Below are 15,552 nucleotides of genomic sequence, written 5' to 3' on the forward strand. Positions count from 1 at the left end.
GTAAGAGAAGGTATTACAAGAGGAAAGAAAAATTCTGTGGAAAAAGAGATTTCAGAACAATAATTTTTATAGTACTTAACTGAGAGATGGCTTGACACGTCTTGCTGGCTATGCAGCAAACGAGATCTAAGGTAACAAAGAGAGGGGCACTACTGTTAAAGCTTAGCTCGAGAGTTTTTTGGCTGGCACGAGCTTGTTATAAGGTCAACTTGGTTCCGATGACGGAATCAACACCCATCAGTAAGGACTGAATGAAGATTAACATCATCAGATGCCTATTTTGAGGTCAAGAGCCTCACAGGCAAAATGCAACTTTAAGACCTTCTTCAGTTATGTCAGAAACCTCAAAGGCAGCATACTACAGTGTGCCGAACTGGTGGTTAAAGGTACGACATTCACTGAACCAGTTGATATAGCAAATCTGCTGCCTGACAAAGTCAGTACCAACTTTACCCCCCTCCCCACGATAGTATCTTTAAATGCAACCCCTCCAACTCTAAACAGGGAGTAGGTCCTGGCTGCGCTTGCTAAAGCCAAGAATACAGCCAAAATGGGACTCGATAATATCCCAGGATGCCTCCTAAATAGATAAAATATGATTTATCGGGGCCACTGGAGTTGCTATTAAATTACAGTCTCAGAACACACTTTGTGCCTCAAGAATGGAAGATTGCAGCAGTCATCCCTCTTCACAAAGGTGGACCATCAACAGACCCCCGGAAACTACAGATCTATTAGCTAGACAAGTCTCGTGCAGAGCCATGGAATGGATTGGCATGGAAATAACAGACACTGGACCTAACTCAGTTTGGTTTTGTCAAGGGAAGGTCATGTCCACTAAACTTGGTGGGCTTCTTTGAGAAGGTCACCAAGGCAATGGATGAAGGTAAAATGGTGCATACAGCCTACCTCGACCTGGCTACAGTGTTTGACACAATACCCCACCTGGGCACTGTACACAAACTTATAGAACTGTACATAAACTCCTATTTAACATGCTAGACAGTCAGCTGACTTACAGACAGGGCCCAAGAAGTTAGGATTATTGATACCTACTCCACTAAGACCAGTCACCAGCAGAGTCCCTCAAGGCTTTGCGTCAGGCCAGCTCCACTTTCGCATCTACTTCTCAGAAGTCAAGGCCAATATCAAGGGCCTCAGGCTGACCAAGTTCAGAGATGACTGCAGGTTAAGAGCAGTCAAAGAAAAGGGTCTAACACAGACAAATGATTGATGCCAAAGCCATGGCTTAAAATTCAATGTCAAGAAATGCATAACAGCATCTTTTGAGAAGTCTGCCATGCTGGGAAACTGCATCATAAAAAAAACCCCTAAGAATTTAGGTACATAAGTAGGTAGTAACCTAGCCTTCGACCAACATGTGTCCAAGACAGAAAAGGAAATCATTTAATGTTGCTAAACTTATAAGTAAGGGCATGGCATCTAAGGTCCAGGGAGGTTATCGTGCCATTGTATTCGACCTTCATCAGTCACATTATTGAGTATATAATACCCCCTTCGGTATGTATTTGACTAGACATATGCAACTGGAACATTCTTTTAAGGCAAAATAATTTAAAATACATGTTATAGGAAGGCTGAAATGCATTCTTTGCTTTTTTTCTGGTACCATAAATAACTTTGACTGTTGCTGGTCTAGCAGGACCTGTTACGCACTTCCATTTTCTAGAAGGCTGATGACACCTTTTCACTGTTATGGTGAGGTGTTAAGCAGGAAACTGGGATTACTGGCCTTATTATGATGGGCATTATGTAACACCTGAATATAATGCCCTCTTCATACCTCTTGCTAATGACTTTGAACCCATTTGCTGGAGTGGAGCAGCACCTCTCCTCAACTTCCTCCAAACAGGAGAAAGGTTGGTGAATACCTTCAGGAGCAATGTAATTTTCCACAGGTTGGCCATGGCATGCTGGGGAGTGGACAGGACTTCTACCCTGTGTACATAGTTCTTTGTAGATTCCCCAATTCTGGCCTTAGCCCTCTGTCAAAACCACATCCGGTACCGGCTTCCCTGGGTCTTGCTTAAAGTCTACTGTGAAGGCTGAAACTTTATGTCCATCACCATCATGATTTCGCTCTGCTCATCCGTGCCTTTATGGTATCTGCTGACCTTATTACTGAACAGTTGTCCTGTAACAGGTGCATCAATGAGGGATGCCTTAGTTGTCAAGCTGAGCTTCTTGATGGGGAATCATGGTGCCAGCATCCTTGGTCAAATTTTCAAATGCATGTTGTATGACATGGACTATGCGGTCACAAGGTTACAGTATGTGGCAGTCTGAGATACTATTTTTACTTCTCTCCTGGCAGCTCCTCAATCAAATGGAGCCTTTCATCAGTCATGTTCCTCTGGACAATCACCATGTAAGTAAAAAAATTCAAATACTGTACAGATAAGCTGGAGAACACAAACACACGCTTTCTAAACGTAACAAGTGACCTGTACTCCTTGCCTGGTAAATGGACACCTGAATTCTGAGGGTTAGGAATTCTTCTAGGGGCCACTGCTGATATGATCTGGTTCAGCTTAACAGCTTGCCGACAGTGACCAAGCTCTGGGTAATAGAAACATCATCAACTGTCAAGGCACTGGGGTTATTTTGCTCTATTTTAAAATGTCTTGGTGGCATCTTTCAGGATGCATACTAAGGATGGGACTACCTAAGAAGTCTGAGGTCATGATTCAACATGCCATTTGCAGCCTTCCCTGAAAGATGGGATTTGTGGGTTGTGCCCTACTCCTGCATTAGACTGAGAAACTCTCACAAGTTTGGGATAATCACACGTGACCCAGGGGAAGCAGTGGCCTCTTGAGCATCCAAGTCTGTCACCAGTGACACCAAGCAGCAGTCTTTCTGGTTGGTCTTGTAAGGGGCACTTGTGAACACTATCAGGAAAAGATTACAAGGACACAGAGGAAGAACTGGAACTTTTAGTTGTTTCTCTTAACAGAGGAGATGTTACACTTTTAGGGAATGCCTCGGGCATGGTTTGAAATCCTGCTGAATGTTCAACAGGGATTTGGCTACTGGGGTTGATAAAACCTTTCTAACAGTAGCTGTTCGTGGAAGGCTGCATAGGATGAGGCATTTTACAAAAAGCTTGCCAAATGAAAAGGCTTGTTCAGCAGTGGCTGAGCTTTGCAACATAAACAGCACTCCAAAGCACTGTGGAGAAAAGCAGAAGAATGGTGTTCCACTAAGCTATCCCTCCAACACCACTTCACCAAAGGACAAAGAGACTGTGATACTAAAATGCGTTTTCTGATCTCTCTCACAATTCTTTGTGATTAATCTTCAGTTGGTCCAATGTGAAGCTCTCTTGGCACTCGGTTGCTCTGGGTACAGAGGAGATGTAGCTCCACAAGAGAAAATTATCTTGTTTCTTTCTTCAATGCAGGGGGTGTTGGGAAATACTGAGGCTTGGAATCAGCCAACACTGGCTCCAATTTCAACACTGCAGTGTGAGTGAGGGAATAAGTCAACAACATACCAATGGTAATTGATGCCAGACTTGGCTTTGTCGCAGATGTTGACACTTTGTGAGCCATGGCCTTTAACCACTCAAAGCTTACATCATGACATTGTAATGACTTTGGTTCAAGATGTCCTCAATGAACTCAGTTTGACAAGGGAGTTCTGGGCATATGGGGCCTGCTACATAAGATAAGTAGAAAACGTGTTCTTGCATTTCATCCTTGTAGTTCAGTGGAATCTCTGGCAAAAGTGGCAAGTCAGTAATGCTGTACTGCTTGTCTAGGCAAAACCAGCACAGCCAGGAGTTATCAGTACTTGAGGCAGTTTATCCAATAAAGTGGTGGTTGTGGGGGGAGGGGGCAAAATCACAAATAGGAGGAAAATGAAAAGGTATTACCTGAGAAAGGAACAACTCTTTGGAAGCAAAAACAGTGAGTAAAATTCATTATTCAACCAATACGCAGGTTAATGATATGAACAGGGTAAAACTCAATTTTATTTTGTAGTCTTTGTGACTCTCTGCCTGCTGAGATCATCAGCCCCTCCTAGCAAATTGGTCAATACATTTCTCATCACTGTGGTACGAGTCAGCTAAGAGGGGCCATCATTTAGACAGCCACCAGTGGTTGAACAAATTTTCACCTTTATAGGTTCACAGGTGCATACTAGGTTAAAGATCACACGGGCCTTTTTAAGCCTAGCCATGCATCCTAAATCTCTGACAAGTTCTGGTACTCTTGATAAGTGTAAGCAAAGGCTTGGGAATTAAATATTTACAAGTTGGAGCCTGGGAGATGAACCAGTTACAGGCTGTCTGCGTCCATTACAGAGACAGGTGCCAAACCAAGGATGAATTTCCTCAAAGGCTCTGACACAAGTTATTTGTCTGTGTCAGCCCTTCCTGGAGAACATTTGTGTTGGTGGGGGATTCTATGGCTGTTCAATCTGTAATTATCAGCAAATGTAGTCAGCCAGAAGGCCCCTGACATTCACCTCGACGTCAGAGAAGCAAATACCAAAAAGGAGTGGTCTCAGGACTGTTCCCTGAGGGAGTCTGCTTGACAGGTCTCTTTGTAGAGGTGAACTCCCCAATTTTAACTTCCTGGGTCCTGTCTGAGCCAGCTGGCTATCCTTCGGATGACATAAGGATGGATACCTAACCTCCTGAGTTTGTCAACAATGTCCGAGTGGGGTACTGTGTTAAATGCCTTGGCCAGATCAAGGTAGGCAGCGAACTGTTCTGTCCTCATCCAAGGCTTTGGTAACCTCAAAGACGTTGAACAGGCTGAGTAGGCATGACCTGCCATTGACTAAGACAACCTGGATTAGGTGCAGTGTTTGGTGGTTTCCTATGTTATTAATGAGCATTTCCATATTATGAGACTAGTGAGATTTATGAGTCTATAGTTTCTAGTGTTGGTAGATGGCCCACCTTTGTGCACAGAGATGCCTGTTGCTGTTCTCCATTCATGAGGCACAAAGCCGGTTTGGAAGCTACAGGTAAATAGCAATTCCAAAGGGCATAACAGGTCATGTTTCATGCTATTTAAAAGGCATCCTGAGATATTCTCCGGATCCACTGATGCAGTGTTCTTGGCCTTAGAGACAAACTTGAGGACCTGTTCCTTATTGATAGTAGGAGGAGACATACTTGATGCTATTTCCTGAGGGGAGGATGAGGGGGAGAAAGGGATAAAGTCAGAGATGAAACCGTCTGAAAGTAGGTTTACTGTATCTTCTGGCTCAGTATAGCTGGCTCCGTTAATTAGTTCTGCACACAGTTGTTTACTGCCTTTATGGTTGCGGACACAGCTAAAGAATGCCTTGTAGTTGCCCTTGGCCTGGGAGGCCAAATTTACGTCAAATTTGGCTGTGGTAGACTATTTGTCCTCAGAGTTTTTCAGTTACTTTGATGAGAGTGCTGTTATCCTGCTGGGTGCTACGTCTCCTAATTTTTGCCATGATTATCTTTCCCTTCTGTTATACAGCCTACTAATGATACGATTCCACCAGTGTAGCTTGCTTTTTGAGTTAATTCTGTACTTCTTACTGGTAGGGTAGAAGTAGGTTCATGGGTAAATACCAAGCAATCAGTCGAAAGACTATCACGTTTGGCCAGTAACCAGAGGTCAAAATCAAACTCTGTCCCTTGTGTCCATGAGGTAAAAACTAACTTTTATGCCAACCCCACCTTAAGCCCTACTTCCCTGCACAAAGTCAGCATTGTGAGTAAACAGTACTTGGGCTTACCTAAGCTTTTCACTCCTCACATTCACAAGAGGCACTGCCTGAAAGTGGCCCTGCCTTCTCATACTCAAGCATATGTAGTGGTTCCCTTTGGCTTCCACCAGGGAAATCACATCACTTTATGTGCTTGTTGAGTGTCCATAACCTCCATTCTCCCCCAGGAGAGGAAAGAAGGATTCATCCCTTCACTCTTTATCCACCTTGCCTGCTTCCTTCAGTGTCAGGGCTGCTAATCGAACCTTTGCTGTCTGGGTCACAGTCACGTTGTCTCACATCTTTTGTGCTATGGAGCCAGGCTTAAAACAAGACTTATTAAACAAACCAACCAACGAAACCTAACAGTACAAAATATCTACAAAACTAAAACAGTATACCGTTACCTCGGCAGCCATCCTTCAAAATGTACTGAGATTTATTTCTAGTAGTATTCAGTTTGCATTTTTAAATCAACAGTGAGCAAATTCAGACCATCGGAAAAAGATAACAAAAAGTGCTGATTAATGGCCTGAATGCACTCTCATGTGACCAATACTTAGTTGCAGCACCAAAGATCTGGAAAGACAGGAACCAAGAATGAGGCTTAACAGTCTGAGGACTTGGAAGTAATAAGCACTCCTACTACCTATGGCATACAGCTTACTAGTTACTGAAGACGGACCACTTATTAACAGATCTCAAATTACAAAAGCTTATTCCAAAATCTGCAGTTCAGCAGACCTTGCTGTTCTGAAATCCTTCTGATATAAACATTTATAAGAATGATGTCCACTGGAAAAAAAAAAATATTACTAGCTGGCTCACAGCAACAAATCACAGCTTCTACTGGACACAAATATTTTATATTGAGTGCAAAATATGGATAAAAAGGGTTTGATGTAAAAGGCCTAAGAGGAATGTACACATGCCTTGACTTGAGTAAGCAGGTAAAGGCTACAGCTTATATGGTGTGGATCACTCAGGAAACTATTTTCTTAAGACAAAAAAAAGAGTTGCTTTTCAAGCAATTTTCAAAATGTTTCAATTTTTCAAAATCAACTTCAATAAAGACTCCCAAGTCATGCATGCAGACAGAGAGGGGGGTCTCGGAACCTGATGGATCAGCATGAGGGCAGAAAAACACAATTATATATTCAAAATAATGTTTGAGCTTCCTTAACAATCTTTACCATTCAGTCTAACTTGCATGGAAGCAATAAAGAAACCAAACTAAGAGCAACAGTGCTCTGTTAAAAAGAGCTTACAAGCAAAGTCAAAAGCATCTAAACTGGTATGTTTACTGAAACAACTGCATGGCAAATCAAGGCACTTTACTTCTTTTTTCACCTACTCCAAAAAAGCACAGTAGAAATGTTTATGAATGCGGTGCATACTTAAACACTATAAAAGGGTTCTCAAGTGAAAAAAAAAGTAATTGCCAAGTGTCTAAAATACTAAAGTATAAAACATAAGGGTTAAATGTTAAACTGGTGTTTTAACATACTGGTATAAAGCACTGAACAAGCATTTAAAAAATGTCTCAAACACGTGTAATGATTGTGAGGATTTTGTGTGAAAGTTCAATGTGTCAAATCAGTCACTTTTCCATATACTCTGCATTAAACTCGCACAAGTACATTGATGACAAAGTTAACTACAAATGCCTTACTGAACGAGAGCGAGAGCGCTTCCTGTGATGCTTCTTTGACTTCTTGGAATGCTTCTTGTTCTTTGAGTGATGATGCTGGCACTCGTGCTGTTACAGAAGAAAAATAAAATACTGGTAAATGAAAAGTGCACAAAATTCTGTAGCAAACCTAGACAGCAGTGGGTTTAAATAACTAAACACTAAGCATCTTTCTAGGACAACAAAGAGAATGAAACCACACAGAATCTGTGAGAAGGCCGCCCTCGGTGATAAATGCTAGAATTTCCTCTTCTGATATCCACAGCTTAAAAAAATTCTGAAAATCTTCAGTTTCCATACTGCAGAAAGGGAGGACTTGAATATTTGGCATTACGATACCACAGGCAAACAAGAAAAGCACATTCAGCTCCTGAATTGCTTAATTCCACATCAAACACTCAACAAGCACACCACAAATAAAGAACATTGCATTACACATTTGCCCAACTTACAGGAAAGGCCATCTGCAGATGCAAGATGTGGAAGCCATCCAAATGCATGGGATAGTAAGATAGTAGTAAACACTCAATGCAAGAAGCTTTCCTGCAGATTAGCTGATACACAATGAATACAAACAATTTACCTTTTTTGTTTCAAAGATCCACTGTAGTACACAGGTTAATTCTCCCAGGAAATCAGACGACCAAGTGTTCAGAATGCTTTGAATGGAATGACTGTGGAAGAAAACAATGGCCATCTATATGCATCTATCCTTTGTGAGCCATATTAGCCCCGCTAGGCTAGTGGCCTCTTTTCAAGGGAGACTAGAGGTGGTGTTTACATTACTAAGGGGAACTGTGACTATGGCATCTGGGAATTTTCCCTAGTCTTTTCATGCTTGAATAAGCAAAGATATTTTGTAAAAGGGGAGAAAGAGGATGTAGCACCACATCTGACAACAGAGTTAAAGGATAAGAAATGGGGAAAATAAAATGTAAGCAGAAGGAATTTGGGGATATTAAAAAAAACACGTTAATTAAACTGATGAAGGTGAGGAAGTGTGGAATGTAGAGAGATTTTCTACAAGACTAGCTGAAAGTTTACAAAATAATATTACTTTGGTGGAGCTGGATGGTGTGTTTAGAACACTAAAGGAGGATTTCTTGCTAGGGAAAGATGGCATGACTATGATGTGTATAAAAAATGTAACACGGAGCAAAGGAGAACATTTCTGAAATACCGAATGAGTAGTCTGAAAAAGGAATACATGTTGGTAATATAGAAAAGAAAAGAACGATATAAAAACTTGGAGGCTAATTACACTGAATAATGTAGACTTAAAAAATAATGAAAATAACAAATTAGATTTGAGAAAGTTAAGAATGAAGTGTTGTTGCCAAATATGTATGAAGTGAAAGGCAGACATCTGGAACTGTCAATTATAGTAAAGGGGTGGGTGATGATATACAGTGGTGCAAAGTTAATGTGGGAGATGGAAGTAAACCATATGATTATGTGAGTCATTAATGATTATGGGAAACGGTGGTGGAGTATGACCTTAAAGGGAAAATTAATGCGCTAAAGACAGCATATAATAACAAGGTTAGAGTGATAGTTAATGGGTGGTTTACGTTGGTGTTTGTAGAAGAGCTGTGAGGCACGGTTGTCCTACGAATAGAGTGCTATCTTCATTAGTAAAAAACTGGTATACAGATTGTGGAACTGTGCTGAGATTACAAATTTATAACCGTACATGGATGATGTAACAATTATAGAAAAAAGACTCGAATGAGGGGAAATGGTGATATTGATTGACATGTGGGGAAACAAAAGGATTACAGTTGAATGAAGAAAAAAATAAAATAAGGCTATAGGTGATGTTCATAGAGAATGAATTAGTTTTTCAAATTAAAAAAAAAACTGAATTACCTGGAATAATGTTTCGTAAAACAGTATTAGCAAAAGGACAGTGAATGTGACAATAGAAAATAAAATAAGAGGAATACATTTTTTGGAGACCATTTAAGTTACCATTTTAAGAAAAAAATATTTGCTGATTAATTCTATTATTTTAGGTAGATTACGTTACAGGGAGATTCTGACCATGGAAGCATTGGAACACATTTTTTTTTTTTTTTTTGCGGGGGGGCAAGGTGCATTTAACATACCTAAAAGTGAGAAAGAGAAAGAATACTATTGGTGTTCAGTGTTACATGGAGGTCAAGACTGAACACAATAAAAAAAATAGGGGGGGGGGTCTGTAATAGGAAGAAAAGGGAGAGTTAGGATTAATACCATCCTACATGACCCATTCCCCCAAAGGCAGGCGCCCGGCCTGGTGGACCCCAGCCATAAACAAACTTTACAACAAGAGGAGGAAGCTACTACAAGACAGAGCAAAATCCCTAAAAGGGAAGGCATCTCTGATCAGTACTAGCAAAAAACTACGATCACTCATAAAATCATCCAAGGCCAACTTTGAGAGAAAAATCGCAAAAGATACAAAAGACAATCACAAGGCCTTCTTTAGCTATGTTAGAAACCTGGGTGGAAACTCCCAGATATGCTCAGAGTTAGTCCAAAATGACACAAAATACACTGAACCCATTGACAATGCCAACATTCTGGCAGACAGGTTCAGTGCAAATTTCTCCTCCCCCTCCCCCCCCAAAAGGAGAAATAACTATCCCAGCAGAGTGTAGCCTCCCAAACATCTCAGATGCCAAGGTGAGAGTCGCCCTCTCTAAAGCTAAAAACACAGCATCAATGGGACCGGACGGTGTCCTAGGCTGTGTGCTACATGAACTCCAAGAGGAACTAAACCCACACATAAGGCTGCTGTTTAATCTTAGCCTTACTACAGGATCTGCACTCCAAAGAGTGGCATATGGCAACAGTGGTCCCACTTCACAAAGGCGGAGCTTCTACGGACCCTGGAAATTACTGCCCCATAAGCTTGACGAGCCTGGTCTGCAAAGCTATGGAGAGGATCATTATGGAACTCATAAACAAAGACATTGGGGACCTACAGACATTGGATCCTACCCAATTGGGCTTTGTCAAGGGCAGATCCTGCCTTTTGAACTTGGTCGACTTTTTTGAAACAGTCACTAAGGCCATTGATGAGGGTAAGGCAGTTCACACAGCCTACCTGGACCTTGCAAAAGCATTTGACACAATACCCCACTCGGGCATCATAGACAAACTCACCAGCTTAAATGTAAACCCATATGTCACAAGATGGGTTGCAAACTGGCTCAAGGACAGAACCCACAGGGTCAGAGTTGCTGGAGCTATGTCACACTCTAAGCCGGTCACAAGCAGTGTCCCACAGGGCTCAGTCCTGGGACCCCTCTTGTTCCGCATTTATTTTTCCGAGGTACAGGCAAATATAGGAGGATTGTGGCTGACAAAGTTCGCAGATAACTGCCAACTGGGCGCCATAATAGATACTCCAGCGGACACAAACATCCTTCAGAGAGGCCTCATAGAAACGGATAATTGGTGCCAGAGCCATGGCCTTAAGCTGAACGCCAAAAAATGTATAGTCATACCCTTTGGGAAAAACAAGGTACCCACAACTTACCACATAGGTGGTAATCCATTAAGTACGGAAGAGGTAATCAGGGACCTAGGGACCCAGGTTGACAGTAACCTCTCATTTGATACTCACATTGCCAAAGTGGTTAGGAAGACCTTCTATATCGCCCACCTTATCATGAAGGGTTTCACATCTAGATCAAGAGAGGTCATTGTGCCCCTGTACTCTTCTCTTATCAGGCCAATGATTGAGTACAATGCCCCATTTGGGATGCATCTTACCAGACACCTGCAAAGTTCCTCACCAAGAGGATAAAGGGTCTTAAACATATGTCATATGCTGCCCGACTGAAGAAACTCCAGCTCTATTCAGTCATACTGCCTACTCAGAGGTGATCTGTGCCTGACGACAAGGCCATGTCCAATCGGATTTAATGGACATGCTCCACCTCAGAAAATCCAAATCCATCAGAGCCACGAGAGCAAGAGACTTAAACCTCAACACAGAAATAAATAGGACGTGCTGGAGGGACAGATTCATAACCCAGAGGCTCCCCACACTCTGGAACAGAATCCCAATCCATGTTAGGCAGAGCCCCTCACTAACTCTATTCAAGAGAAATCTTGACGAGTGGATGGGAGATCGTAGGTTTACCCCGGGGGTCATCTCTGTGTCACTACTAGACAGAGGCACAGTAAACTAAACCCTAAATGGGCGTAGTATTCTCATCCTAAGGGGTGGTGAAAGCCACACACACTCTGGCTAGGCTTATAAATGCCCTAGGGCAGATAGCCTAGTACGAAACTATGAACCTATAGTGTATATCACATATTTGCAATTATACTGGGTGCTTAAATGCAGAAAGGAAAGAAAAATTAGTTGACTGAGTTGCTAAAATTTTAGAAGTATGGAATTTTCTGAGACAAAATGAAGTTGGGAAAAAGAAGAAAAAATGTATTTGAATGATGAGTGCAAAGAATATCAGAGAAAAATCTTATAAAGGAAAGTGAACTCTGAAAAATGGGAAAATAGTAAGGAATATTGCAATAAGGTGATGCAGAGCTTTAATTGTGTTAATTCTTGGGAAAGCTTAAAGATGAGGTAATTGAAGCAATAAAACAAAGATTAAGGAAATGTAAAAATATTAAATTAAGTTGCCAAGAATTTTATGAGATTTTTATTTTTTTATTTAACATATGTTGAGCGGGAAAGTCCGACTAGGACAGTGCCTATTTTCAGCAGAGGCCAGTGGAGAAACGCAAACGCTCCAGACACATGTCTTTGGAATGTGAGAGGAAAGTGGAGTACCCAGAGGAAACCCACACAAATGCAGGGAGGACATGCAGACTCTGCACAGAAGGCACCCCAGCCAAGAATCAAACTGGAGAACCTCTTGCTGTGAGGTGACAATGTTAACAGCTGCACCACTGCGCTGCCCTTGCCAGTAAAAGGAAGTATGTTACAATAAAGAATGTGATATAATGTGAGCAGAAAGAGCAAAACATTTTTTTTAAGATGTGAAAGGGTGAAGGAAGTATTGGATTTTGTATGCAAGGAAAGCATAATTCTGAATACAAAGAAAACAGATGTTGTGAAAATGAAGTAGAGGCACACCTTGACTGAGGAGAAAGAGAATCACTTTAAGGAGAAAACTACTTTGCATTTCTTGTGGCACAAGTGTCTTCATGAGAAACAGAGAGAGAACATCTTCCATTTGATCAAATATGACTTTCTCGTGCTAAGTCTTTTAGGTTCCTGTGTCAGTCTAAGAGGATCTAAGAGTCTAGCCTTAGGATGCTACCATTTGGTTGCAGCCATCATTAAAGTTCAGAGCTGAAGGATGAGAACAGGCCTTTTTATTAACTGGATCAACCCAGAAAACTTCATTTGCAAGGGTCAGCGTGGGACTACCAGTAAGACCCTGACCAAGTTTGTCCTTACCGTTTGTAACACACTTGGCAGTAGTGTTAAGGGTGGAGAGGTTTACAGCAGGTGTCCTTGCCATGATATGCTGAATGCATACACCACATATACCATTAGGCATGGTAACCGAGAGCAAGTGTTTAATGGCAATATTCATCTGATATAAAATACATCTCAGATGCAGAGATTCCACCTGAACAATCAAGGATCCAGTTTCCATTCACAGATGTCAAACATAAACCTTCACATGTTACGAATAAGCACATTTTGAACTAAGAGAATATTGGCTATTAGCACACAAAGCTGCAGCTGTAGCACTACCTCAAAGACCAAGGTTGGCTCAGACAGTTTGCTGGTTCATGTAATACATTACTGAAGTGTTGCTAATGATCACCCCTCAGTTTTCCTGGCTTGAAATCTGAATTGAAGGCTACCAGTGCCACCTCCACAGCTTTCATCTACTTCAAAGTGATGTTTGCATTTCACATGGTCTTGCTCCAATATCGCTCTCCCTTTAGGTGTCTTAAGTGCACCCCTCCAAAATGAGATCCAATGCATCGATGGGTCAGAGTCTACTTGTATCCACCCCCAACTCAGCTACTGTACTGTCAGACAGCCCAAATTTATCTTCACAACACTGGCTCAACCAAGACAAAATTCTATGGAATTAGGAGTATTAACCGGATGATAAAATGACAGTGTTGCTGCAAAATGCTCCTCAGACACCACTAGACTGTCCTTTTGTACAACCTGGCCAGAAACATCTTAAGAAATGAACCCAATACATGGCCCTGGGTTCTTAGCACTTCCTGGGTGTGATCCTATCTTTTGAGGCAGGCTTCAGAAGAGGGATTTCAACTGGGTTTTGTCCGGATAGAAAAAGGGTGGCCCTGTTCTATGCCCACTTCCAGGAACACCCTGGAAGCCCCTGCTTTTAGGCTGAATTTGGGGAAAAGACCAAACTGGTTAGGTAGCTTTTGGTCAGGGCCAGCAACTTGCCCCTTTCCTCAACTTAAGGCACCTGTATAAGCCAGTCAAATAAAGAAGAGTAAATAACACCCCATGTCTTTATGAATGGAAACACTGAAGCTAAGGCACATGTCAAACACCTGCAGTGCCATACAAAGACCAAACAGAAAAAAAAGTGAAATGCCTATTGTGCACCATGAATCTCAGTAAATATCTGTGACCCTTGTGAATGACTACACAAATCTATGTGAGCTTAAGGTCCAGTATGACCAAAAGGGCTCAAGACAAAACAAAACAAGAAGAAGACAACCTGGAGGGTTAGCATTCTGATTGGTGCAAGCCCCAGAAAGTTTTACATTTGGACAGATCCAGAATGGGTCTCCAGAGTCCATCTTTCTTAGGGATGAGTAAGAGCCTAGAATAATATTCCTTTCCTTCTTTACTCAAACTATTTCCACTGTACTGGATACAGTCAACTACTGGAGGACATCTAAGGATACAAAAACTGGTCCTAAGAGGTGATAAAGAACATTCCCATAAAGTGCAAAATGGCCCTCACCTGCAGCTTATGACAAGGAGAGACACTCTTCGCCCACATAATGGAGGTCACTTGGGATCTCCTCCCTCCCTCTGCCTTGCTGTCTCACTCCTCCAACTCTCTTTGTCGGTTGTTCTCCCATATTAGGTGACCGACTGCTTCTTGTGTTTCTTAATAAAGTCATTGTTAGTCCTAGTAAAATCTGTGACCATTGGTTGTGAACCGAGCTGCTCAACGGCACTTATAACGTACAGTTTCAAACTACTTAGTTTACAAAAAAAACGTTACTGCAAACACAAACCAAGTAAGAAAAGAAAACAATGAGTGCCCCAAGCTTTGCTAAGTTTTTTGTGAACTAAGTGGTTTGGAACTGTACGTTATGAGTGCCACTGAGCAGCTGGGCACAATGACTTAAAAACAGAAGATAGCAAAACAAGTGGAAAATGTAAAAGCTTCTCCTAAAAATGAAGATGACCAGCCAGCCAATCTAGAAGACATCAAATCTGCTTTACTACCAATACAATAGGCAATTCAAGACCTCACTTGATAATTCAAAACATTAGGAGACTCCTTTATCCAAATCCTGACCAGAACTGAAAAATCTGAATCTAAAATTCTGGAAAATGAAATAAAAATCAACAGCATACAACAAAAAAGTACAGTTTTGTACCTACCATAAATGTAGATGTTCGAGTGTTCACACTGCTGCAGTCATTACACTTGGGTTATCCTGCTGTCAGGCGGTTCCGCAGTCGGGCCACTGTTCCAAAGTCTTTTTCTGGCGTCGGTTGCTGTCGCTTCTTCCCTGACGTCAGTGCACCAGGGGTATATAAGATGCATCAGACGCCGCCATTTTCTTCAGTTTTTCTTGCCCCAGATGTCAGGTGCCCCCGAGTAGGTAGGCAATACATATTGCTAATAAAACATATATAAAAAATAAACAGAATACCTTCAGTTACAAGCAAATACACCACAAAGGTTGTATAGGATAGAAAGGTATAGATAAGTCCAGCTAGGACAGAGGGGATGGAGGGAGGGTAACCTGGACTGCAGCAGTGTGAACACTCGAACATCTACATTTATGGTCGGTACAAAACTGTACTATGTTCATCGTGTTACACTGCTGCAGTCATTACACTTGGGTAGAATCCCAAAGCTAAGGTTGGGTGGCTGGTCTATAAAGAGTTAGGCTTGGCTATGAGGCCCTGCAGAACTGCAGTGGCAAATCCT

General features: G+C 41.7%; 1 protein-coding gene across 3 annotated transcripts in view; it reads right to left on the bottom strand.

Annotated features, from left to right (window-relative positions):
- PRPF40A (pre-mRNA processing factor 40 homolog A) overlaps positions 1-15,552 on the bottom strand; it is a 3,102,395-nt gene that overhangs the window by 1,245,744 nt on the left and 1,841,099 nt on the right. For all 3 annotated transcript variants that reach the window (XM_044074905.1, XM_044074903.1, XM_044074904.1), the window contains exon 22: positions 7,394-7,480. In XM_044074905.1, coding sequence (XP_043930840.1) covers positions 7,394-7,480 — 87 coding nt within the window. The remainder of the gene's footprint in view (positions 1-7,393; positions 7,481-15,552) is intronic.

This window comes from Protopterus annectens, chromosome 6.part0 (assembly GCF_019279795.1).
Source record: "Protopterus annectens isolate FY-2018-M chromosome 6.part0, PAN1.0, whole genome shotgun sequence".
NCBI classification, from domain to species: domain Eukaryota; kingdom Metazoa; phylum Chordata; order Ceratodontiformes; family Protopteridae; genus Protopterus; species Protopterus annectens.